The sequence below is a fragment of the Podarcis filfolensis genome (genome assembly GCF_964270895.1).
Source record: "Podarcis filfolensis genome assembly, chromosome: 1".
NCBI classification, from domain to species: Eukaryota; Metazoa; Chordata; class Lepidosauria; order Squamata; family Lacertidae; genus Podarcis; species Podarcis filfolensis.
In genome coordinates, this window is record NC_139604.1 from 23,729,482 (window position 1) to 23,754,784 (window position 25,303).

At 41.3% G+C, this 25,303-nt stretch overlaps 1 protein-coding gene across 4 annotated transcripts in view; it reads right to left on the reverse strand.

Moving 5' to 3' along the window:
- The window catches only part of SESTD1 (SEC14 and spectrin domain containing 1), a 56,367-nt gene that overhangs the window by 8,931 nt on the left and 22,133 nt on the right, over nt 1-25,303 (reverse strand). For 2 of the 4 annotated variants that reach the window (XM_083629054.1, XM_083629055.1), the window contains exons 6-11: nt 24,954-25,067; nt 16,419-16,532; nt 15,571-15,668; nt 14,391-14,446; nt 12,524-12,726; nt 6,607-6,729 (exon numbers count right to left, since the gene is read on the reverse strand). In XM_083629054.1, coding sequence (XP_083485180.1) covers nt 6,607-6,729; nt 12,524-12,726; nt 14,391-14,446; nt 15,571-15,668; nt 16,419-16,532; nt 24,954-25,067 — 708 coding nt within the window. Of the gene's footprint in view, nt 1-6,606; nt 6,730-12,510; nt 12,727-14,390; nt 14,447-15,570; nt 15,669-16,418; nt 16,533-24,953; nt 25,068-25,303 lie in introns of all 4 variants that reach the window. The other 2 variants (XM_083629052.1, XM_083629053.1) reach the window with 1 other exon arrangement.

Sequence of the window (25,303 nt, forward strand, 5' to 3'; positions counted from 1 at the left end):
GGTTTACATATGCTTCTGTCTAACAGTAATGCATTAAAACCAGCAGCACACAGACCTGCTCAAGTCTCCGTCCATATCAAGTCGAAAATGTCATGTCTTTTTCAACTGAGCAATTCTGTCATTTAGCAAAATCAGTCGTGGACCCTTGGAACCATTTTCAGCAAGTCCTCTTTTTCTCAACATCTTAGGATTTCTGGGTTTCCCCCTGCCGCCCTGCCGAAATCTAGCCTCTCATTCATTTTGTAAGCTTATGCTCTTATCCGGTCTCTTTAATTGGTCCCCTACTGCAATATCCTGTTCTTTAGCCCAGTAGGCTTCTTAAAAACAAACTTGTATCTATTTAGCACACATATAATTGTTGAAATAATTTGTTATGTGAAAATAATAAAAATTCAAAAAAATAAAAATATTTAGCACACAGCAACATGTTTTCAACTGATTGTCTTCTCTTGTTCCCTTGATCACATCCCTCTTCCCTTCCTCCTTGCTGCAGCTTTCCTTTCCATTGCCTCTGCAGCTTCATAGAGTTTCAGCAGCCTCTTTTCCTTCAGTATTATCAGGAGTGCACATCAGTTATCTTACTAGTTTATTATTTATACGGCATTTCTATAGTTCAGCACACTGTGCACCACTGATCACATTGAGCTCACAGATAACTTGCTGATGCAACCAAGGGCCAAGAGAAGCAACAGGATACACGGGACAAAAGCAGACAAGCAGATGGGCAAGCGCCTCCATGCTTTCGCTCTAATAACCCATGCACACCAGTGCGAATGTACGGCGCATACAACTTTTGAACTTCTACCCTGCATGAGATCTGTGAACATGCAAAAAACACAAAAGAACATCGTCTTTTTGGTGTTGCCTTATTCTAAAGCTCCTCTTCTTCCAACAGCCTCTGCCCAAGGTGGAATTTCTAGGTTGATATCCTCAAACCATTAGGCCATACAGGCTCCCAGGAAAACCTTTCCACACACACCCCCACACCCGTTGCACTTTTTACTACATGTAGATATGCTGCTAGCACCCAGTTTAGGAATTTAACATGAAAGCCTGTTAATGGATGAACAGGATACCTTGAGAGCCACCCCTTCCCATATGAACCTGCTAGCTTAGGAAGTTCCTCAGAGGTCTGATCATGAAAAGTTGGTTGATGGGTACCCACCTCCCTGCACAGGGCTGGCCCAAGACATCTCGGCACCTGAAGCAAACCACCAAATGGTGCCCCACTCCTGCCAGGGAAGAAGGGGTGAGTCAAAGTCTACATCAGGAACAAGGGAGGGATAAAGATCTATACAGTGGTACCTCAGGTTACATACGCTTCAGGTTACAGACTTCGCTAACCCAGAAATAGTGCTTCAGGTTAAGAACTTTGCTTCAGGAGAAGAACAGAAATCGTGCTCCAGCGGTGCGGCGGCAGCAGGAGGCCCCATTAGCTAAAGTGGTGCTTCAGGTTAAGAACAATTTCAGATTAAGTATGGACCTCCGGAACGAATTAAGTACTTAACCTGAGGTACCACTGTATTGAGATCTGTGGCCCTGTGGATCCTGCCACCTGAGGTGGTCTTCTGACCTGACCTCATGTGTGAGCCGGCCCTGTCCCTGCAATAGCCTACCAAAGCTCTCTATCCTGCATTTAAATGAGCAACCTAAAAACTATTTTATTTCAGGCAAGCTTAGGTTTCATTGTATATTTTTATAATTTCATGTTGTTGTTGTTTTGTTAACTGCCCCAATAATTTAATGGAAATGCAGTATTATCAAGAAAACAAAGAAAGAAAGAAACAAAGAGGCTGTTGTGCCTTGACTTCCCTTTCCAGCTAGAGTGGTATAATTTCACCACTTCCGTGTGCGTTCTTAATCACTTTTCTACTTTGTTTTGTCTAGTCACATATTCTAGTGACAAATCTTTTTTGGGGGAAGTCTGTCTTATATATGCACTCATTATCTATCATGGTTTGAACCTAATCACTGTCTGAAAATTGCTAGGCAGTAAATAGCAATAATGTCACTTTTCGAAACGGACTATGACTCAGGCCTTTAAAAGGTGGAAGGAAAGGCAATGACTCAGTGTTAAATGAATATTTAAACTATTTTGCAGTGCCAGTGGAATAAATGGCATCTGTAGTAAGACTATTGCTTGCAATAAAGTCAGAATCCTTTTTAGTAAACACAGTTAAAAAGTAATTAGCTAGTAAATCAATGAGACAGCAGATTAAAGAAACACTTGAGTTATTTAAAAAGCTTTTATGTATATAAAGGCAGTAACTTCTAATTGCTGCCTTGCGCAGCCTTGGTGTCAATTTCCAAAATCTGGCAGCAAGAGACAGATTGACTGATGCTGCCATAATGCTTTATTTACTAAGGAATCTTTTGAAACAATTAGAAATTCATGAGGTTCCAAAGACTTCCACTGGTGGTCCTCTAATGCCATTATAAACCCATAATGGAGAAGGTAACAGATGGACCTAATGTGTAACTTTAACTTTTGTCACTTTCAGTATATATACTGTGTAAAGGTCTCTGTATGTATGGGGAACCTGTTAACGATGGTCCTCCTCAAAGACTTCCAGATCTAGATAGTTTCCCAGCATTTCTGGGGGACTTTGTTGCAGGTGTGACAGGAATAAAGGTAAAGATAAAGGGACCCCCGACCATTAGGTCCAGTTGTGACCGACTCTAGGGTTGCAGCGCTCATCTCGCTTTATTGGCCGAGGGAGCCGGCGTACAGCTTCCGGGTCATGTGGCCAGCATGACTAAGCCGCTTCTGGCGAACCAGAGCAGCACACAGAAATGCCGTTTACCTTCCCGCTGGAGCAGTACCTATTTATCTACTTGCATTTTTATGTGCTTTCGAACTGCTAGGTTGGCAGGAGCAATGGGAGCTCACCCCGTCACGGGGATTCAAACCGCCGACCTTCTGATTGGCAAGTGCTAGGCTCTGTGGTTTAACCGACAGCGCCACCTGCATCCCAAGGATGACAGGAATAGGCTGCTATAATAACTGGATGGAGATAAATCAAGGTTGCTGGGGCCACCACAAAATTATCTGGATACAACTGACATGATCTCTGGACATGGTGTGCACTACTTTTGGAAATAGATTTTTCAAAAAACAAAAATGCTCCCCTACATTAGGACATCTCCTGGCTGTAGAAGATTTGGTGTTTGCTGACATCACAAAGAAAAAGAATTAAGAGAAGGCAAAAAATTCAGCTTTTAATCTGCTGCATTTTTATGCTTGAGCGTGAATGTGATTTATTTTAGTGTTTTGTATTTCAAATGATTTTATGAAGAATTGTCCTCCTCAGTGTTGCTGTTTAGTCATTTAGTCCGACTCTTCATGACCCCATGGACCAGAGCACGCCAGGCACTCCTGTCTTCCACCGCCTCCCGCAGTTTGGTCAAACTCATGTTAGTAGCTTCGAGAACACTGTCCAACCATCTCGTCCTCTGTTGTCTCCTTCTCCTTGTGCCCTCCATCTTTCCCAACATCAGGGTCTTTTCCAGGGAGTCTTCTCTTCTCATGAGGTAGCCAAAGTACTGGAGCCTCAGTTTCAGGATCTGTCCTTCCAGTGAGTACTCAGGACTGATTTCCTTAAGAATGGATAGGTTTGATCTTCTTGCAATCCATGGGACTCTCCTCTCACTAATTTGTGTAGGCCCACAACAAGAAGCCCCCCTGCTTATTGTTGTGAAGTTTGGTAGCCATGATAATTTTTTCCCAAAAGGAACAAAAAGAAGAGGGCAGAACATTGTGCACTGCTATCATTGACCGTTGGTGTGTTGACACTAGGAGATTAGCAGCAGAATCCAACTTGGAAGCCCAGCCCCAGCAGGATGAGTCCATGATGACATAAGTATTGTGACATAAGCCATACTGTCTACTAATGGTCATGCTGAAATGCAATGTCAGAACTTGCCAGTATCTTAAGAACTCACTTTACAAAAATCAATGCAGTTAATGTGGATTGAAGTACAAAAACACAAGATACTGGATGCAACACAACTTCTAAAGAAACAATATAATTTATTGACCAAGCTAACAAAGGAGTCTACATTAATCCTCATTCAACCCATCTTGAGTGTTTTAAGTAATGAACTGGATCTACTATGTGGTTCAAATCAGATTCCGATTGGTTGGGGACGAGGGGCAGGAAATAAGGGGCAATATCCAACCAATTTGTTCTGTCAGCAGAAATATAACAGAACTCCCCCTTCCCTCACGTGCCCTGCACCCTCACCAAATCTGCTCCACGTGGCTGGGGGGAAACCCAGAACAGGTTTGGATGGCACAGAGTTTTGTTGTGCAAGCAGAAATCCTTGCACTGATGGAATGAGTTAGTTGGAAACAACTCAAATTTAATAAATAAGCGAGTAATTAAAAAGTCTTGGCATGAGGACTGGATCAGCCCCACCCCACCCCAAATTTTTTATTTTACCTCTTAAGACCTCACCAATACTGGAAATAACAAAGGAAAAAAAAGAAGTAGGAGACTCAGCTAAGCACTCTGATTAGGATGAAACTACCCCGACCCAGTCATGCTGATTATTTGTTGAGTGGGGTGGATGCACTAACCCTCCTGATCTGATCTGTACAATCAACTGAGGTGGTGGGGCTGTGTGTCTTGACCACACATGCTAGTAAGTGGCCAAAAGTGAATGTGAGCCTTGTGTCAAAAAAGGTTAGCAACTCTGGCTGCTGCTGAACAAGGAAGATTACTGGCTAAGAAAACTACCTGCAATTTATTGGGCTTTATGAAATGTTAATACTTCAAAAGGTCAAGGGTACCTTTGAATCTCTCTTTGCTATGGCAACGTACCAAGAAGAAACTGGCTCTGTGATTTCAGGAACTGGTCTGATCCCTTCATTCCAGAGGAGAGTAAACGAGGCACAAGTTAAGATAGAAAAAAATAGTGCTGGCCATACAGGCTGAAAAATGGGAGACACTTGGGATAGTATATCAGAAGTAACAAAACTTCCTATTCACGATGCTTCATTGCAGTCTGTGGCCATGAACCTCCTTTTCATCAAACACCTCCACAGGCAAGTTAGGAGCCAGGTGACTAAATAAGAATGAACCACCTAACTTGCTGTAGATTGCAAAACGTTTTCTAGTCACTGTGAAACTGGTGCTGCGGACCACTAGGCTTCAGCTACTGTGAGGTGCTATGGTCAGCAATTAACTGCATTGCAATTTTTTTTATTCATTTCAGTAAATGAATAACAAGCTTACATTTTATACCAACCTTTAACAATATTAAATTTTAAGCTTTTTTTCCAAAGACAGGAAATAAAATGGTAGAACTGACCACCGGCACATGATGTGGATGTTGTAGAGAATGTGGATGAACAGAACCAGCAGGGCACTTTTTATATTGCTCAGTGAAATGATGTGGGATATATGAAGCAGAGACATCACCTTGCCAACAAAGGTCCGTGTAGTTAAAGCTATGGTTTTCCCAGTAGTGATGTATGGAAGTGAGAGCTGGACCATAAAGAAGGCTGATCACCGAAGAATTGATGCTTTTGAATTATGGTGCTGGAGGAGACTCTTGAGAGTCCCATGGACTGCAAGAAGATCAAGCCTATCCATTCTGAAGGAAATCAGCCCTGAGTGCTCAATGGAAGGACAGATCCTGAAACTGAGGCTCCAGTACTTTGGCCAACTCATGAGAGGAGAAGACTCCCTGGAAAGACCCTGATGCTTGGAAAGATTGAGGACACAAGGAGAAGAGGACGACAGAGGACGAGATGGTTGGACAGTGTTCTTGAAGCTACCAGCATGAGTTTGACCAAACTGCGGGAGGCAGTGGAAGACAGGAGTGCCTGGCGTGCTCTGGTCCATGGGGTCACGAAGAGTTGGACACGACTAAACAACTAAACAACAACATCTAAAGATCGCTGGATACTAACAGGGTATATCACACATTGTCCACTCACTATGCATATAATTCAGTGCAAGATGATGCATGTTTACTGGTCAGTGTGTGCAATGCTACTGTCATTCACAATGATATGGAGGTGATACACACTGACTGGAGAATGAATGCCATTCCCTACATCCTCCTAGTAGAGAACATGATGTCTTTTGAATGTAGACAGTGGTCAGAGTAGTCTCCTCCCTCCCAATTCTCCATTCAGTTCACATTAACCCCAGTATGTTCTATACTCCAGTGTTTGAACTCCTGGAAAAACAAAATCTGCCTTTGCCAGTCATCAAACAATCTATGCTCCGAGATTATGTATGATCTTAAAACTGAGCATCCAAGTAATTACAATAAGTGGCTCCCAGAAAGAAAGAAAAGATGACATATATTACTGCTAAATCATTGCTTCCTTTTTTGTGTTTTCAATCTCATCAGAAACACGATCACTCTCCTTTAAAAGAATAAAAATTAGTATACTGCCATGACATTAGAATTTAATTAACAATGATTAAGATCACCAACACAGTCTGTTGCAGAAGAATAGGTGCGGTTTGATATAGCTCATAAATCACTGTCTAAAATTCGCTAGAAAAATGTCACTGGAAAATGTTGCACATAATGAATTATATATAAGAACAATCATGCAGTAACTTCCTCGGGAAAATGAAAACTCACACTGTGTTGACTTTCAATCTCTTCATGTTTCTGCTGCAAAGCTTGTGAGGCTCTAATTGAATCACCTATCCCCCACTGGGTTCTAAGCTGTTCTGTGCCGGGTCCTTCAAGCCAGTTCACTACCTGTTGATCAAAACAGCAACATTTTCACCACAGCAAATAATTAAACCCACGCGGTCGAGATTGATTTTTAAAAGAAATTATGATTATTCAGGTTTTGCTCAAAATAAAGTTCGCTTTTAACAGCAACGTGCTGGCTACCTCGAGATAAATAAAGGCAGCGGGGGTCCTTACTTCCTTTTAGGTGCATAAGCTAGCAGACCCAGCAAAACTAATCAAACATTTCCCAATGCTTTTTCGGGGGAAGAATGTCTTCTTTGTGAACCTTAATAATATGTCGTCTCACATTAGAAACAGAGCATGAAGATATCTGGCTCATTCACTGTTTTGTCAATTCATATCTGTATTAGTAGGTAAGATGAAAAGCTGGCTTCTTTAAGAAAACCAGGGTGTGTGTGGATTCTTCAGTTCCCCTGCTGAAATCTAAATTGTTCTAACGTGCAGAACTATAGCACCTGACTGTGTGTTTAGGGATAAATATCAGTATATGCTACACTATTTGCTGCTCTTTTATTACAGGCTATTTGCAGGTTGCTTAACAGAGGCCTTAAATGGCAGGGTGTCAAAACAGAACAGATGGGGCTGGATAAATATTTGTCAGAATTGGTTTCGGAGAGATGGCTCCTACCTTGGACTACATAAGCCATCAAAATGATCCTTCTGGCCCAACCTACATGTATGGCAACAGAAAATGAGAACTATCAGCATCCTACCAAGGGACACACAAGAGATAAAGGTGTTCAAGAGGAAACACACTAGGACACTGATAACATGCAGGCTGTATCTCCTAAATATGGAAAGGAAAATGGATGACAAAGGCTGTTCCGCGCATTTGTGAGGATTGGCACTGGCAGCTGTCAGCGTAGTGGGGTGGCTGTTCTCACCTGAGACTTCCCAAATGCACAGGCAGATTCAATCTGGTGTTCCTGCGGGTGTGTTTGCACCATGACGACCTCACCCCTGCTCACCTACCTCCAGGTAAGGAGCAGCCATCAATCAGAAGTTAGGTAAGAGCCACTGCCCCACCACTACTGGTAGGAACATACGGCCTAAACCTTTTGATTCTTTTCACCTTTGCCAACTTCTACAGCAGCATCCTGCACTGTGTACTTTTGAAACTTCCACACGTTTTACAATCAGAACTAGGGAGAAACTACGAATAAGAAAGCGGGGGTGGGGGGGAAGTGTCAAAAAGCTGCCATACAAACCAAAAGTCTATCTCAGAGGGGACTTCCGGGTTAGCGCCAACGACGAATGGCGGAGTTCCTCCAATCGGAGGAACGGGCTCCGTGGAAATTGGGTCTTCCCGCCGCGGCGAAGGCGGAGGCCCGCTAGAAATCCCAGGCGGAGAAGCCTGGGAACGTGGGGTTCGGCAGAGCACCAAGAGCGCCTCCCCTACTTACGAGGAAACCCCTTTTTGGGGCTCCGGAGTGAAGTGGGGTGAGCAGCGCGGTGCTGCGAACCGATCGCTATTTCCATGGAGGGAAGCCGCACAGCCATCACCGGAGAGCGCTGACTTTTTCCTGATGACATTCGGACTTTAAATCAAGTACCCGTGAGTAAAAACGGAGAATTGGATCAAGAAATTTGCAAAACTTTTGAATTAGGCACAAGCGGGAAGGTTTAAACAGGAAGTTCGCCTTCCGCTTTTTGTATATAGATTGAAGCAAAGACCTTGCAACCTAACAGCCAGGAAAACTGCTTTAAAGTTGGAAATTTCCTGCATCTATAACCAATAAAACCCCCTTGGAAGCAGGAGAAAAGGGGGGGGGGATTTGACTGTCTAATCCTGCAGGAGGAGAGTAAAGGAATCTAAGTTTCCATCGTCCCAAACCTGGGGACGGGGTGTCGGGACAGAAATTGCTTGTGACGTCCACTGATTGAAAGTGGAGTACTTTGGCAGATAGTTAAAAAAAAGAAGAGAAACAAATTAACTTCAACGCTACCTTCTGCATTTCTGTATTTTAAAGATACAAAGTATTTGAAAATTGAAAGGACTTGAAATCGAAAGTAATTTTCTTTGTTGGATACTTTTTAAAAAGTGGATACAAATAGAAATTGTGTCCCCTAGAGGGAGCCTGTCAGTTTGCTGTTGCTGTTTATCTGAACTCTACAGCTGCAAGATTTGGATCGTGGGACTTGCCGTTTGACCTTGAACAGAAATGAGTTGGAAGGAAGGTTTGGTGTCTGCCCTTGGCATGACAAATACCCTGCTGGAGCAGCTGCATGAGAAAATGAATTTGATGCATGAAAAATTGGACTTGATGAGTGCTGTGGCCAGTGAATATGATTTAATAGGGAATAAGGATAAAGAAGTTATACAACGACCAATTCAAGAAACTGGCTTGACAAGACAAGTCCAAGGGCAGATGAAGAAGGAAGAGGCAGTAATCACTCCTCAAACAACACAAATGGAGGGATTCAAAGTCCTGCAGGAACAAAAGTTACTGCGTTGGAAGATTGAACTTGGAGAGTGCTGGGATGTGTTTGAAGTAAAGGAAGCTCTTAACTCTAGTGGGACTATGAAACAGGTGAACAACTATCTTTTGGATAAATACTTTTTGGATTACAAAGATGACAGGGAGTGGGACTGGGGGGAAGGGGCCAGCCTGACAAAGGAAAATGGAAACTATTACCGGATGGAACCCTCCGGAGACCCACACCCCAAGAAATCAACAACAGACGAAGAAGTGCGTAAGCACAAACAAGGACAAGAAATTGTGCAGAAGGGGCCTAGAAGAGACTTAAGGGCCTCGGACATAAGAACACCAGATTGATGGACTGGATGTAATGGACTGAAAGGACTGACATGACCCGAAACCAGGAAGAAGGGACGTTGGATTAAAATTAGAGATATCAAGGGAAATTCTTTTGTTAATTTTGGAATCAGTGTAACATTAATGAAATATCAGGGAATATGCCAGAAAGGAACTAAATTGGCTTTAGCAGAAATGATTTAAGGAGATATGAATGAATATGATGTAAACTTTGAAATTTTAAGATTTTTAAGATAAGATAAGGTTAAAGAGATTAAGGTAAATCGAATAATAGATTAAATCAAAAGAGGGAAAGGTTATGTTGAATTAATAAATAAGATAGATTGTGAAGATTAATTATTTAAATTAAAATTGAGAAACAGGGGAAGAATCTGCTGGAATAATCAATTAAACTAGAATACAAAAAGGGAGGTGTGAGGAAGTTCAAGAAATAAGCAAATGAAAAGTTGTAATCTGAGATTTGTATTTTTCTTTTTCCCTTTTTGGTTTTTCTTTTTGTTTTACTTTTTGCTGTATTTTTCTTTTTCTTTTTCTTGTTTTTGTTTATGTATTGATGAAATTTTGAATAAATATCATTTTTAAAAAAAAAAGTCTATCTCAGAGGACCTTCTGGCAGTTCCCTCATTATGAGAAGTGAAGTTACAGGGAACCAGGCAGAGGGCCTTCTTGGCAGTGGCGCCTGCCCTGTGGAACGCCCTCCCATCAGATGTCAAGGAGATGAATAACTATATAAGCTCTAGAAGACATCTGAAGGCAGCCCTGTACTGAGATGCTTTTAATGTGTGATGTTCTGTTGTGTTGTTTCTGTATATTATGTTGGAAGCTTCTCAGTGGCTGGGGCAACCAAATCAGATGGGCAGGGTACAAATAACAGTAATAGTAATAATAAGGCAACCCCTAGCATTTTTGTTGCTTGCACCACAAAAATTCATGTGAGGACACCTCAACCATACATCTGATATGTGGACAGTTAGTCTAAGCTAGTGATTATCTATTTTACAGTTACTAAACAGCAAGAAAGAAAACTCCTGCTGCAGTAATTATCAAATGATACTGCAAATCGTCTCTTGGCATCGTCCTGTTTCTATTTCTCTTAGTTCAGTTTCTTTTTTTTATCACCAAGAAGACATATACTTCTGATATACCTGGGCAGCTAGCTTAACAATATGGTTTTTGATCACTTCTGCTCCGAAGATCTTTAGAATATTTTTTTCCAAAAAAAAAAGAAAGAAAAAAGGTCTTGCTCTTGGCTCCCCATTTAGATATCTTCTGCAGATATCTTCTAAATAAAAACATAGATGAATGCTCAATTTCTTTGCCTGCAAAAGTTCAATTCATTTACCATGCAGCTTCAGTAACACAGGCAGAGCAAATGGATGACAATTTCTAATCAGAATGATGCAAATTGAGGTTGATGCCCCAGTAAACAAGTCTATTTAAATGCATTAATGATGGCAGTTTGCCAAACTAGGTTATAAACCTCATTCCAATCAGCCCATATTTTCTCAGATGACTCGAATGCTCAAGTTACCACAGAAATAATATTTTGTTTCTTTTATACCTATGTAATATCCATGTCTGACTGTTTTTTTTAAAAAAACACACTTAAAAAGAGATTTAAAAGTGAAAGAAATGATTATTCTAGAATATTGTGAAGTGGAATATTTTGATTTCCTGCCTCTCCAGTATTTAAAAGGGTGAAGGTTCATGTGCATAGCACCTAAAATATAAACACATTCAATTTCAAATAATAGGCCTGGGGAAATAAATGAATTGATTTCATTTCCTTTATTATCTCGACAGAGACATTGTCTGAAGAAGTGTTGAAAGCATCAATTACATACCGATTTCCAAAGCACCAGCCCAGCCCTTCATGACCTTCTAGCATACAATTCATTAGACGGGTTTTTACTCATTCTATGCAGGAAGAGCCTTGTATGACAACCATTCTTTTGGATTTTGATCAATGGATATGCTAACCCTATTTATCTATTAATCACTAGACAGACTAATTATCTTGTTTATATTAAATCACTTTTTAAAAGAAGAAGCAAGAGCCACCCAACGACCTTTGCTTTACTAGCTTGTAGTTGCTTCCGTTAATTTTATTGGTGGTTGAACCCAAAATCTACCAGAAACAGATCGGCATTATTAACTGCTTTGACAATACCACAAGTTAAGTGGGTGCAACTAAGACTGCTCTGTAATATCCCAACAATGTAAGAAAGCTTCAAAACCAGCCCAAATGCTGAGCTATACGTAACCTGCTTCGTCACATGACAGAACAAAGTCACACCTGGAAGTGGGGAAGACCAATAGCGACAAGGCTGTAGGTCTCGTGTCGTGAGGGAGACTGTCTCAATAAAGAAACAGATGGGCAGTATAAGCACGCACACGCACACACACACACACACATGGATAGCTAAAAGCCTTTATTCCAAGCTACTAGTAGCACGAGTCCTCAGTGCATTCTGCTGGGTAAAGGTAAAGGGACCCCTGACCATTAGGTCCAGTCGTGACCGACTCTGCGGTTGCGGCGCTCATCTCGCTTTATTGGCCGAGGGAGCCGGCGTACAGCTTCTGGCGAACCAGAGCAGCACACGGAAACGCCGTTTACCTTCCCACCGGAGTGGTACCTATTTATCTACTTGCACTTTGACGTGCTTTCGAACTGCTAGGTTGGCAGGAGCAGGGACCGGGCAACGGGAGCTCACCCCGTCATGGGGATTCGAACCGCTGACCTTCTGATCGGCAAGTCCTAGGCTCTGTGGTTTAACCCACAGTGCCACCCACGTCCCTGCTAGACTGCCGCTAATTTAATGGAATGTACTGAGCAGCCGGAGTTTTTAAGTGAGGTTGGGGAAACTCTACCGATACTTATAATCTGGCTGTATTCATACATATGAAGTAAGAAGAAGATGCAGAAGAGTAAGATAATCTGCTAGACCGAGCCAATTGGATGCCCAGTTAACAATAAATGATATAAACCAAGTGGAGCTTGGGGCACCTACCTGCATTACCTTCTGTTGAATCTCCTCTAGCTGAGAGCGCTTGCTCCGTTGCCTGCATACTTCTTGGTACCGTGTATATTGTTCTCTGAGCGAGTCTAGCAGCTTCATAACCTGGGGCTGAGCAAGCAGTTCATCATCCATGGGAGACCACGAAACCCCTCCGTCTGAACCATTAAAGCGGCGTTGTTGCAATTCAGATAACAGCTCGTGACCTTGAATGGTTGAAGAATGAAAACTGAGCATTCAAATGGTGCCTCAGATGTGGCATAGTCAGGTTAAAAAAAGGAGCTAGGGTGTAAAAGACTTGAGATAAAAGGAAGATGGCTTGTGGTAGGCTAAAAGTGAAAGGGGGGTTGTTCGTATTATGGGTTATTATAAATCACTTTCAGATCCTATGCAACTTTCCCTTGGGGGTGACAGTACAGTGGTGCCTCGCAAGACGAAAAGAATCCGTTCCGTGAGTCTCTTCGTCTTGCGGTTTTTTCGTCTTGCGAAGCAAGCCCATTAGCGGCTTAGCGCTATTAGCGGCTTAGCGGGCTTAGCGGATCAGCAGATAAGCGGCTTAGCGGATCAGCTGTTAAGCGGCTTAGCGGATCAGCTGATAAGCGGCTTAGCGGATCAGCTGATAAGCGGCTTAGCGGATCAGCTGTTAAGCGGCTTAGCGGATCAGCTGATAAGCGGCTTAGCGGATCAGCTGTTAAGCGGCTTAGCGGATCAGCTGATAAGCGGCTTAGCGGATCAGCTGTTAAGCGGCTTAGCGGATCAGCTGATAAGCGGCTTAGCGGCTTGGGGAAAAGGGGGGGAAAGGAAAAAAACCCCGCAGGAACTCACAAGACATTTTCGTCTTGCGAAGCAAGCCCATAGGAAATTCGTTTTGCGAAGCACCTCCAAAACGGAAAACCCTTTCGTCTAGCGGGTTTTCCATCTTGCGAGGCATTCGTCTTGCGGGGCACCACTGTAACAGCATGATGATAAAAATCTTCTGTATATGAAAATATGGAATGGTTCACAAATTTGCAGTAACCCTTGCACTGGAGAGATGCTTAGCAAGGGTGTAATATGGAGAGTCATGGAGACACTGGGTAGAAGATACACTGATCAGTAATGTCGAAGCCATTATCCAGTGGGTGCCTGGGCATTCACACAGCTGCATTTCAGACAGCAGTCCAAGTTACAATGACAATTTTTTTTATTCTTTACTTTTCTTAAACTTGTAAGCCATCAATGTAAAAGCAAGGGATATAGATTATATTATTTTTTTAAAAAACGATACTGAGCACCAGTTACAACAATAAAGAGCTAACGTTTAATGTTCCCACTGACTCCAATTGCAGATATGCTGCAAAAATGAAACAATCCCTATATAAACAAATGTACTTCCTTGAGGAATGGTACCCAGATCCTAAGGAATGGATGAGCCAAAAAATTACTGCACTGCAAACTAATGTAGGCCCAAAGTCTACATTTTCTTTTTCCATATCCATAATAAAAAATTTAAGTAAGCATATGTCGAAGTATATGCTCCCCATTATGCTTCCCACTTGATTATTTATAAAATAACTTAAATTGTTAATTGTCTTCTTGGCGTTCTCAGAGCTTGATTAGTAATTCCAACAGAAAAGGAGAGCAGAATATTTCTCTACAGCTGCGGTCCCCAGAAATGGAAGAGCAGAACAGCAGAGGGAGGGAGGGAAATGTACTTTTAAGTAGATAAGGAAGATATTCATAACACTTATTATTCTGTTTCGTTAACACTCCTCCACCAAGAACGAGTCTAACACACCAAGAACAAAGCTTTAGCATTATATACTACCCATATCCACAACAATTCACAAAATCCATGAAGTAAAGAAAAATGATGCCTTATTGGGTATACCTGTCTGCAGAACAGTTTCAGGATCAACAGATGGAAGGAAATTCAAGTCTATAGACCTTGAAATAGAAAGGCAAATGGCTGTTACTTACTTAACATTGATAACTGAAGTTTCAAGCACTGAACACAAGTATATAGCTTCTTGACTTTTATAAAACATTCTAATAAAATTTCACATTTTTTCCTTTACTTGGCATCATTTTCTTTGTCAAAACCATTTTTGGCAATGTCAAAAAAGAAAAAGAGACAAAGAGGGATCGAAGTTTCAGAAATGTTGGCATACTTGACACCGTAGGGTATTTTTCTTTTGAGTTACTTTTCATACAAAATAAAAATGGCCCAGGCATTCTCAATCTTGAAAAAAACAACTAGTAAGACACACCCAACTGGTAGCAGTACTCAACTACATTTTCTACATTAGCACAATGATTAGTGCTTAATTCAAGGAAATTCTCCACATCTCCTCCCGCTATACCACCCCTGGAGGGTCAGGGGGACTCCCAAAACAGATGCAGCAGGTGTGCTGGGGTGGGTGTGTTCAATTATGCAAGGAGAAATAAATAATATTTTGCACAAATGGAACCCCAGTAGTCTCCATGGAAAAAGCAAGTGTCGCAATATCTCAATAAGTGCCACATATCTCACAACCTGGCAGAGACCAAAATACTGCATTTTAAGGAGACCTAGGAAGGTAACAGGAACTAGAAACTACAGCTATACTTTCCTGGGGAGTGACAAATGGTTCCTGGGGAGTGATAAATACTACCTGTAGATACAAACAGAAATTCAAATTTGGGGACACCAGAAAGAGCAGAAAATAGAACACAAATCCAGAGAAGGCAACAGCTGCACTGAAGCACTTTCCTAGCAGCGTAGACATAAGCAACCCTACTTTCTGGCTAGCTTTAAGCCAAAGATAAATAGCCACAATTCCAGACCGGCACTGCACATGAAAGGTAAGTTAGGATGCTGTGTTTTGGATTTCTGTATGACAGAGGTGTTTTGTTTTTGTATTTTAAAAAAGTTCAGTATCCTAGCCAGAAACACCAGGGATCTTTTACACAAACTATTCCCATTCCAATGTTGCTTTTGAAAGCACCTATGTCCCTTCCGTGAGCTATAGTTTATAGTCAAAGGATTTAATTACTAATAAACTGTTAACAGAAACAAGAAAAATAATTACCTGTCCTTCTCCTGTTGGTTTCCTTTATCATTTCCACTGTTGATTAAGGCAAGCTCATCCAGTAAAGATGTAGATTCTTTTGTAAACTTTTCAAATGCCTATGTAAAATATTTAGTTACCATTACTGCAATTGATTTTTACAGTCTCACGCTTGAAGACGGATTGCCTGTCTGAGTGCTCCAACCCTGACACTGGGAAATCATCTCTAAGCCCTAGCAGCTTAATAACAAGTGAGTTAGAAAGGCACATACAAACAACACAGAACATGTTGTAAAATGGACATCTTGCGCTCTCAAAGAACTGTTGCTGCTACTTTCTGGACTGTTAACTCCCAAAGACCCTTCAAAGGCAGTTCTCTCTTTGTACACAAGTCCAATACTGATTTAAACAAAACATTAGTGGCTGTAGTTTGGTCACACCTTCCCGGAAACAGGTACAATGGGGCTTATTGAACACTGCCACCTTCAGAAAGTAACACCCCTAGATGGACCAGAACCATAATAAAATAATTATCGTATTTTCCAGGCAATCCGGAAAAATACTGTAGCTGATGGTATTGAAAACTCCTGAACCAACAGGGATGTATTCCTCCTATCCAGATCCCAGGGCAATTCAACTAGGGCAATCAAAGCAATTGCCATCCCAAAATCAAGCCTGAAGTCAGACTGAAATTGATGTATACTAGGAGTGGGGAACTGGAGCACAGTGATATCAGGTGACTCATTTTTTGCCCCAGCATTTTGATGCCGCTAGGACACATCTAACACAGCTATTAATATTTCCAACCACCACTTTCCCATAGAAAGTGTACTGAAAAAGAACAGACAAAAAATTGCCAAGCAACTAACCAGCCTCTTGTTCAGCCAGTCCATATGATCGTAGGTAAGACTCCCTCCAAAATCTTCTGTCAGCTGGCATGGCTCTATGTATCGTGTAAGCTTATTGGCAGATACTAAAATAACCTGTATAAGTAAATTAAAATGGGCATTAACAACAACAACGTCACACACTTAATCAACTCAGTGGCTACTGATTGGTGGTCCAAAAAGCATGTTTACTCAGAAAGAGTTCCCACTGATTTCAACAGTAAGTGCATAGGATTGCAACTTTAGTTAGGAACTACAGATTTTGCAGACAAATCATGCAGTATAGCATCAGGAGTAGCGATCTGCGGGAGGAAGTGGCAGACGGGTGGCAGTGATGTTTGTCTTTATTGCTTTTCCTCAGAATCTTCTACATCCATCCAGTTCTAGGCATGTATTTCCTATCAAAAATACGTGGCTGGGCAGGAAATGGGGGGCGGGAGTGGGGAGGAGATCTTGGGGGAGATGGGGGGGGAGGTAAGAAGAAACATATGCCAAAGTTTCAAAACATAAGCTGACCCATGGGCTGATTTAGTTCCAGCCTTGGTCAATACCTTCCCTTTTCTCCATCCTGAAATGTTACAATCCCTAAATTCATTTTACTGTTAGGTATACAAAGAAGCATTTTGTACTAAATAACTATGAGCTACAGTTTGCTAGCTCTCAGTTACGTGCCCATGATTCATTATTAATATTTACAATTAAAGCATAAGCAAATTTAAGTATGAATATTTCAGTATGTTAATACATGGATTGTGAAACAAGTTTTGTTGGAGACAAACATTAACAAAATGCGTTGCTTTTACAGCTTTAAAGTGCGTCTGTTTCTGAAACAGAGAGAAACCTATTCCCGTACCCCTCCAACCACCGCCAGCAATGGCAAGACTCTGACAGAATCCCAACTTTCATTTATTAAAAAATGGAAATTGTTCTCTCTCCTCACTCAGTTGTGTCATACAAAAACCACTCTGACAACCTGAACATTCCTCCAGTCTAAGGGAGCCATAGGTTATACAAGAAATTGGATGGATATGCCTAGCCTTTGTCTTGCATGACCAAAGAACTCAACAATTAGAATATTACTGAAGTTAATCTTCCTGTCAAATATATACACTGAGGACCAAGAAATGACATTTATCACATAGTTTGATGCTGCATAGCTTTTCTGTTTCTTTCATTAAAATAGTGAGGATGGGGACTGAGACAAATCCAAGGCTACAACAGACACTAAGTGGTCAAAACTGTGGGAACCTTTACAAAAAGTGTTTCTGAGGTTTGGTAGATCATAACATCATTCTTTTTTAGAATACCACAGATTATATATATATCATTAGAAAAACAATTTAATGCAGAATATATTGCAACAAACTGTGCTGAATTACCATTATTCTATCAAACATTATAGCCAAATAACCAGAAATTATACACAGAGAACCATGATAAGGGGTATTTTCATAACTTCTCACCCTTTCTGTTAGTAGCGTAGAAACCTTTTGCCACAATTAATGTCCTACAACAGCATCCCAGGGAGTGAACCCAAGGATTTTAAGTTCACCAGGTGTTGATGTGAAACCAAAATTGCATGATTGCTTCTATCAAACGTGCTTTATTCCTTGGTTGCTTCTGATTGACAAGTTTATTTAATCGGCTCCACAGATTTTCTATTGGATTCAAGTCAGGGCTATTACATCACTTTCTAGGTGACCAGTCAACTCTCCATATCTTGTTAGATACGATATAGGTTATTTGCCGATAACTTTTGATAGAACAAAGATCATTCAACATGGTTTCTAGCATTGTAAAGGTAAAGGTAAAGGTACCCCTGACCTTTAGGTCCAGTTGTGGCCGACTCTGGGGTTGCGGCGCTCATCTCGCTTTATTGGCCGAGGGAGCCAGTGTACAGCTTCCGGGTCATGTGGCCAGCATGACTAAGCCACTTCTGGCGAACCAGAGCGCACAGAAATGCCGTTTACCTTCCCGCCAGAACAGTACCTATTTATCTACTTGCACTTTGATGTGCTTTCAAATTGCTAGGTTGGCAGGAGCAGAGACCGAGCAACGGGAGCTCACCCCGTCATGGGGATTCGAACCGCCGACCTTCTGATCAGCAAGTCCTAGGCTCTGTGGTTTAACCCTCAGCGCCACCCGCGTCCCTTGTAGCACTGTATTCTGCATTAAATTATCGGTCTAATGATATATAATTGTATGATATTGTTTTAAAAAAAGATTGATGTTATGAGCCATCAAACTTTAGAAATGCAACTTTCCCCACAATTTTGGCCACTAGAGTACGTGCCCATCTGTAATTCGGTACTCCCACCACTCTCCGAAATAGAATCAAACCATCTCCCTCCCATCCTTGCTATTCACGACAGAAGGAAAGATCCCATGGGCAAACAGTCAGAACTGAGGGTGTCCCAATTCCAATAGGGACCACAACAGGAGCAAAAAGCTAGTGCCCCTTCCAGGTCCCAATTCTGCTCAGCCCCTCCCCTGTGGTCACTTTTTAATAAAAAAAGAAAACAATGAAAGCAGCTATGCAGACATATTTAATCTAACCCTGGAAAAGGGCTACCATGTATTCAAGGGAAAGGCAAGGGGATGTCCTGCAGATGCTGTGTAAACAAACATCCATCATCCCTAGTTCACATGGCCAATGGTCCAAGATGACTTAAGTTGTACCATATTAGCCTGAATATAAGCCGCACTCCCCCCCCCCGCCAATTCCAACCGTGAAAAGTTACAGTGCGGCTTAAATTCACAACCTTACAAACATGGGCTTTTGCTGTATCGCTGCTGAAACAGACATACGGTAAAACGGAACAGGTGTGAGTGCCTGCAGAATTTTAGGGGAGAAGCTTATATTCAGGTATTGTCTTTTTTTCTCTCCCCCGCCACCCTGAAGGTGCGGCTTATATTCAGGCCAATATGGTAATGCGCAAGATCTGGAGGACACCATATTGCCGCCCCCGTTATACTCCAATTTGAGCACCTGGCCATTTCAGAATGACTTGTTGATCATGATTAAAAATACATTTCATTAGCAATCTGCACTTAGCCTAGTTTTTATCTTCATTAAGTTTCAACAGTACAGTTTTGTTAGACTCAAAGGAGGAGACGACCACCTGGGAAAATGCAGGCTAACCTTGAGGGTAGCAACTGATTTGCATTTTCCCTGCATAAAAAGAGAGTACATGCTATATGCATGGCTAGTGGATATGTTGCGCTCCCAAATTATATTATCATAATTTCTAGTTATGTGCACTAAGTAGCAATTAAACATCATCTAACAATATATGATTTTTTTTAACAAAAAGTAATTTAATGAAGCGTTTTCCTGTTGAAAGCACTTTAAATACTTCTGTGATAGAAAAGATTCCGCTTCATTTGGTTCCTTGCTCTCAATGAATTCAGCAGGAAAGCAGCTTACTATAGTAATTATTACTACTAATTTCATTTCTACGGCAGTTTATATTTTTAAGAAAAAATCTCAAAGCGGTTTACAATACATTCAACCATCAAATAAAACAATCCAGAACAGAACATTACTGAAAAAAGTCAAATATAAAGTATACATTCAAAGTAACATACTTGACAGGAAAGTAAAATATTATCTTAAGAATTTCAAAATAAAACATTACAAGGTTTCAAAATAAAGCATTACAAAGGAAGTCAACTACAGAAGGCACATTCAATGCAGCAAAGTTAACTACAGTGGAACCTTGGTTGTCGAACGCTTCGGAAGCCGAACAATTCAGACAACCGACAACCCGGAAGTGAATGCTTCCATTTTCAAATGCGCCTCAGAAGTCGGAAGACGACCGGCAATTGCGCCTCAGTTGTCGAACGTTTCCGGAAGTCGAATGGTCTTCCAGAACAGATTACCTGCGACAACAGAGGTTCCAGTCTCTGTCTCTCTCTCTGTATATGTATATGTATGTGTGTGTGATTTCAAAAGAAAACATTACTAAAGGAAGTCAAATGTAAAATGCACATTTAAAACAGCATAATTAACAAGAGAATAAAATATATCTTCTGCTGTTGCTGCCAATCCTGCCAATGGCGGTTTAATGGTGGGCGGCAGCAGTGGAAGCTCAGGCTCGATGATCCTGGGTCTGCACTAAGAGACAGCCAAGGTGGTCTCTGGTCTCTTCAGCAGCCTCCTTAAAATGAAATCTACTAAGTGACCCAGCACTAGTATATACCAACTGGCCCGATCAAAGAAAGCAATTCTTCACAACAAGGTGGAACCCTTCTTGTGAAATATGATTACAAGTAACCTGCATCAGACTGCAAGAAGATCAAACGTATCCGTTCTGAAGGAAATCAGCCCTGAGTGCTCACTGGAAGGACAGATCCTGAAGCTGAGGCTCCAATACTTTGGCCACCTCATGAGAAGAGAAGACTCCCTGGAAAAGACCCTGATGTTGGGAAAGATTGAGGGCACAAGGAGAAGGGGACGACAGAGGACGAGATGGCTGGACAGTGTTCTCGAAGCTACCAGCATGAGTTTGACCAAACTGCGGGAGGCAGTGGAAGACAGGAGTGCCTGGCGTGCTCTGGTCCATGGGGTCACGAAGAGTCGGACACGACTAAACGACTAAAGAACAACAACAACCTGCATCAGCAAAATGTTTCACATTTCAAATGGTCTCACCTTTTTCATGGCCAGGCTGCATACACAGCCATACCTTGGTTCTCGAACGGATTCCATTCCGGAAGTCCATTCGACTTCCGAAAAAGTTTGAAAACCAACGCACGGCTTCCAATGCCTGCACTCAGTCAGAAGCCGTGGAACCTGAGTTGGATGCTCGGCTTCCAAACAAGTTTGCAAACCGGAACACTTACTTCCAGGTTTGCGGAGTTCGGGAGCCAAAACGTACGTGTACAGGCATTCAACAACCATGGTGTGACTGTATCAGAAAGTATAAAAGGTAAAGGGACCCCTGACCATTAGGTCCAGTCATGACCGACTCTGGGATTGCGCGCTCATCTCGCTCTATAGGCCGAGGGAGCAGGCCTTTGACCGCAGACAGCTTCCAGGTCATGTGGCCAGCGTGACTAAGCTGCTGATGGTGAACCAGAGCAGCGCACAGAAACGCCGTTTACCTTCCTGCCAGAGCGGTACCTATTTATCTACTTGCACTCTGACGTGCTTTCGAAATGCTAGGTTGGCAGGAGCAGGGACCGAGCAACGGGAGCTCACCCCGTCGCGGGGATTCGAACCATCGACCTTCTGATCGGCAAGTCCTAGGCTCTGTGGTTTAACCCACAGTGCTACCCACGTCGCATATCAGAAAGTATGCTTCCCCCCTAATTAATGTAGATATCCTTAAACATATTCATGGTAAAAAAAATTAATTTGGACACCATGCTGCTTTTTAAAAATAATTTCCAAACTGTTCAGTTAACAATGCCCTAGGCATTAAAAGCTTTTAGTTTGATCTATCTTTTGCATCTGCATCTCAAGCTACTCTCCCCACAGAAATCACATTAACCACTGCTATTATACCAGATCTTATCTTTTCCAAAGGGAAGCCATTCACACCAAATGCTTTTTCCTGCTCCTTATGCGAATTTATACCTTCCTTTCACAAGATGTGAAGATGCTTTAGTGTCAACAACAGGAAGGCTATACACGATACTACAGTTTCCATTTCTTGCATTAATTTTTGGGGCGGGGAGAATCGTGAAAAGAAAAAGAAAAAAACACCTGAGTGCAAATGGCTTATTTGGCAACAGACTTGGGTGCAATATCAATTTATAGTGAAAAGATGAAGCTTCTTTGAGAATCAAGATATAACTGGACAGATGGTGGCACAGACAAACAGCATCAATAATTTATGCCTGAGGGCTCTTATTTCCCTTTTGGCTTCCTATGGCCACCCCTACGGTGCTATTCATGGCTAGCAAGAACGGTGGTGATAGGGCTTAACCCTGCTCTATTCAGTTCCCCAGTGGTTTTACTTCTTTCTACCAAGAGCCTCATATCTACAGACAGCTGCAATTCCGCCCATGTTAATGAAATTCTGCTGAAATAGCAAGCAAACTCTTTATCCTTGAAAGAAATGGAAATTTCGTAAAATCACTGCAATTGTCAATTTTGTTAATGACTGCGCCATCATCCGATAAGCCATGGATGTTGTTGAAGACAATACCCATGGGACTTAATTCTGAATAGACATTTCTTACACTAGAAAACAATTGGATACACTTTTGTACTAGATGATATGAAATGCATTACCTCAGCAAGCTTATCTACACAAACATCACAAAAGTAGGTCCGGTGAAAGCATTTTTCTTTCTATTTATACTGCAGTCACAAGTTCATACTCAAGCCATGAAAATCCCTTATTGTGAACATATCACATCCATTTGTAACATTCTTATGAAGACAAAGACCACACCAATTAGTTCCCTAGTTTCCTGTTGCATTTTCAACAGACTATAGTGGAACTCAATTACGGAAACCAACACATTCAAATTTCAGTGCAGTCATTTTGTATAATTTAAACTTACAAGGTTTTATCTTCATAATTGAGGTTCAGCTACAACAGCAGAAATTATCCACATGGCCACTGAAAATTCTCAATTAAAAGCCTCTCCATTATAAATTTAATTGAATACATTTTTATGATTAAGTGACTGATATTGAATTAGACCTTCAAGTCAAATAATAAAAACTGCCCACATTTCTTAAAAGTGCTAGAATCTGGATATTATCCCAGGCTCATTAGTACATCAGATTTTTACTTCAAGCATTCTGTTAATTATGTCTGGAAAATTGTCAGTGCCAAGACATAGTAGGAGCCAGATCAGTCATAGGGGAAAACATTTATCAAAAGTAAATTTCAACCTACAGAAGGTTGCCATTTTTACAATTATTACAAACAAACCAAGGGCCCAGATGACATTAGATAAACCTCCACAAAACAACTTCAAAATATGTATTTCACTTTGACAAGGGTAGCCAATGTGGTGCATTCCAGATGTTGTCAGACCCAATTCAGCATTTCAGAAAACAATCTAATTAGGTTTGAGTCTGAATCCAGATTCAGATAAATTAAGCTTTGTGCTTCCCCCATTCACTATTACGTGGAAGTTTGATTTTTTAAAAATGCTACGACTTCCCTGCTCATTATTATTAATGTTTGTATTTCTTATTCTTTTTTTATGAAATTAGGTGAAATTGCAACAGTTTTTCTGCAGAGACAGACTTTAGGTCTTTGCAACCTACTGGGGTAATTATAAAGGATTTACTGACTCTCGCCTGCTGTTCTGTTTGTATGAAGGGAACGTACATAAGAAAGGTTCTCCAAGTAAGAAGCCCATGAAGTTATGCACCAATAGTTCCATGGGGTTTTGTGCTTAGCATCTTCAAAACTGATTTTTAGGGGTGGGGTAAGTGTGAAGAGAGAACAAAAAGGGACTCCCTGTGGTTTTTGTGGGAACCAATTTTATTATGAAAATTGCATTCTAGGGGCCCCTAGGAAAGTAGCTTGCAAAATTTCAGAAGGCTAAGTGCCGGGGCTAAGGGGTATGATCAATGAAAAAAATAAGCTTCAGGCTTGAATGCTGCCCAAATGCCACTGAAACTCAAGGAAACAAAAGTTCAAAGCTGATTTGGCAAGAGTAGATGTGCAGGTATGTGGCATAGAGACAGAAGGACTTGAATGCCCAGCATTTGCCAAGCAAGCACCACTAACAAAACTAGCAAAGAGCACAGAACATACAAGAACAAGCAATATCTTATTTCAGCATCCCTTCCCCAAAGCACTGTGATTGGACAGCTCTAGTAAAAAACAACAACACAGCAACACACACAACCCATTCCCTCTGATTAAATGTGAGACCTGTCAGTCAAAAAGGAACTTTCCCTCATCTTCTCCCCACCCTGGCATTTTCCTTTTAGAGAAGACTGGAGAGAAAAGTTTTGCTTTTAGCAGGCACAATGTCTGCACATTTGAATCTCCCCAAATCGCTTTGGCAATCCCTGCTTTGGTTTGAACAAGACTTGAATCTGTCTGAAGCCAACATGCTTCAATTCTTGATCTGTCCAAATCTTTTGCACTTGTTTAATATCAAAAGACAAAGTGCTGGCACAAGGAGTTGTTCAGTGAGAAATAGTTACAATAAACTGCAATGCAGACAAATTAAAATCCACCTTAAATATTCTGAGTAACTATAATATAGGTTAACAACAGGAGTTAGTTAAATTCATGCCAGTAAAGTATTATCTTTCAAGTGATAATGTTCTATAATCATTGAAAATGTTTTGAAGGTCTTGTGGTAAGTCTGAACTAATGATCATGTCTGAACTAATGATCAAACTAATTACACTTACTAACTAATACAACGAAGTACTGCAAACCCACTGTAGTGAGTTTTATTGCGATGGCAAATGAATCATTCGGTAATTGCATTGTAGATTAGTAGCTATTATAAGCGATCAATTTTTACTCAGTTGCATGTGCAACTTTGGTGTTCACATCTGACAAATGAAAAAGCAGACATACATACCTCAAAGCCAAGTCTATCTTTCTCTTTCCAAAAGCAAAAGTGTGTAACCTTCTTGTCCCAGAATTCATCCGGTTTTACTACACAGACAAGTGATACCTCAGCTGGAACAACGTTCTAAGAAGATGAAAGATACAAAACCTTAAATGAAATACAACTCATTAGTTACTGTATGGTAACCTAGACCTGCACAGATAGCATTTAGACGTACAGGAAACTTTCTAGAACTTCAACAACAGAAACAGTGGTGATAGCAAATCTGGCACTTATCAGAACCTGTGGACAACATCAATGAGCTAGATGGTCTTCATGGACCACTCAACACATCTAAGAAAGTAACTAGTAATAAGTTG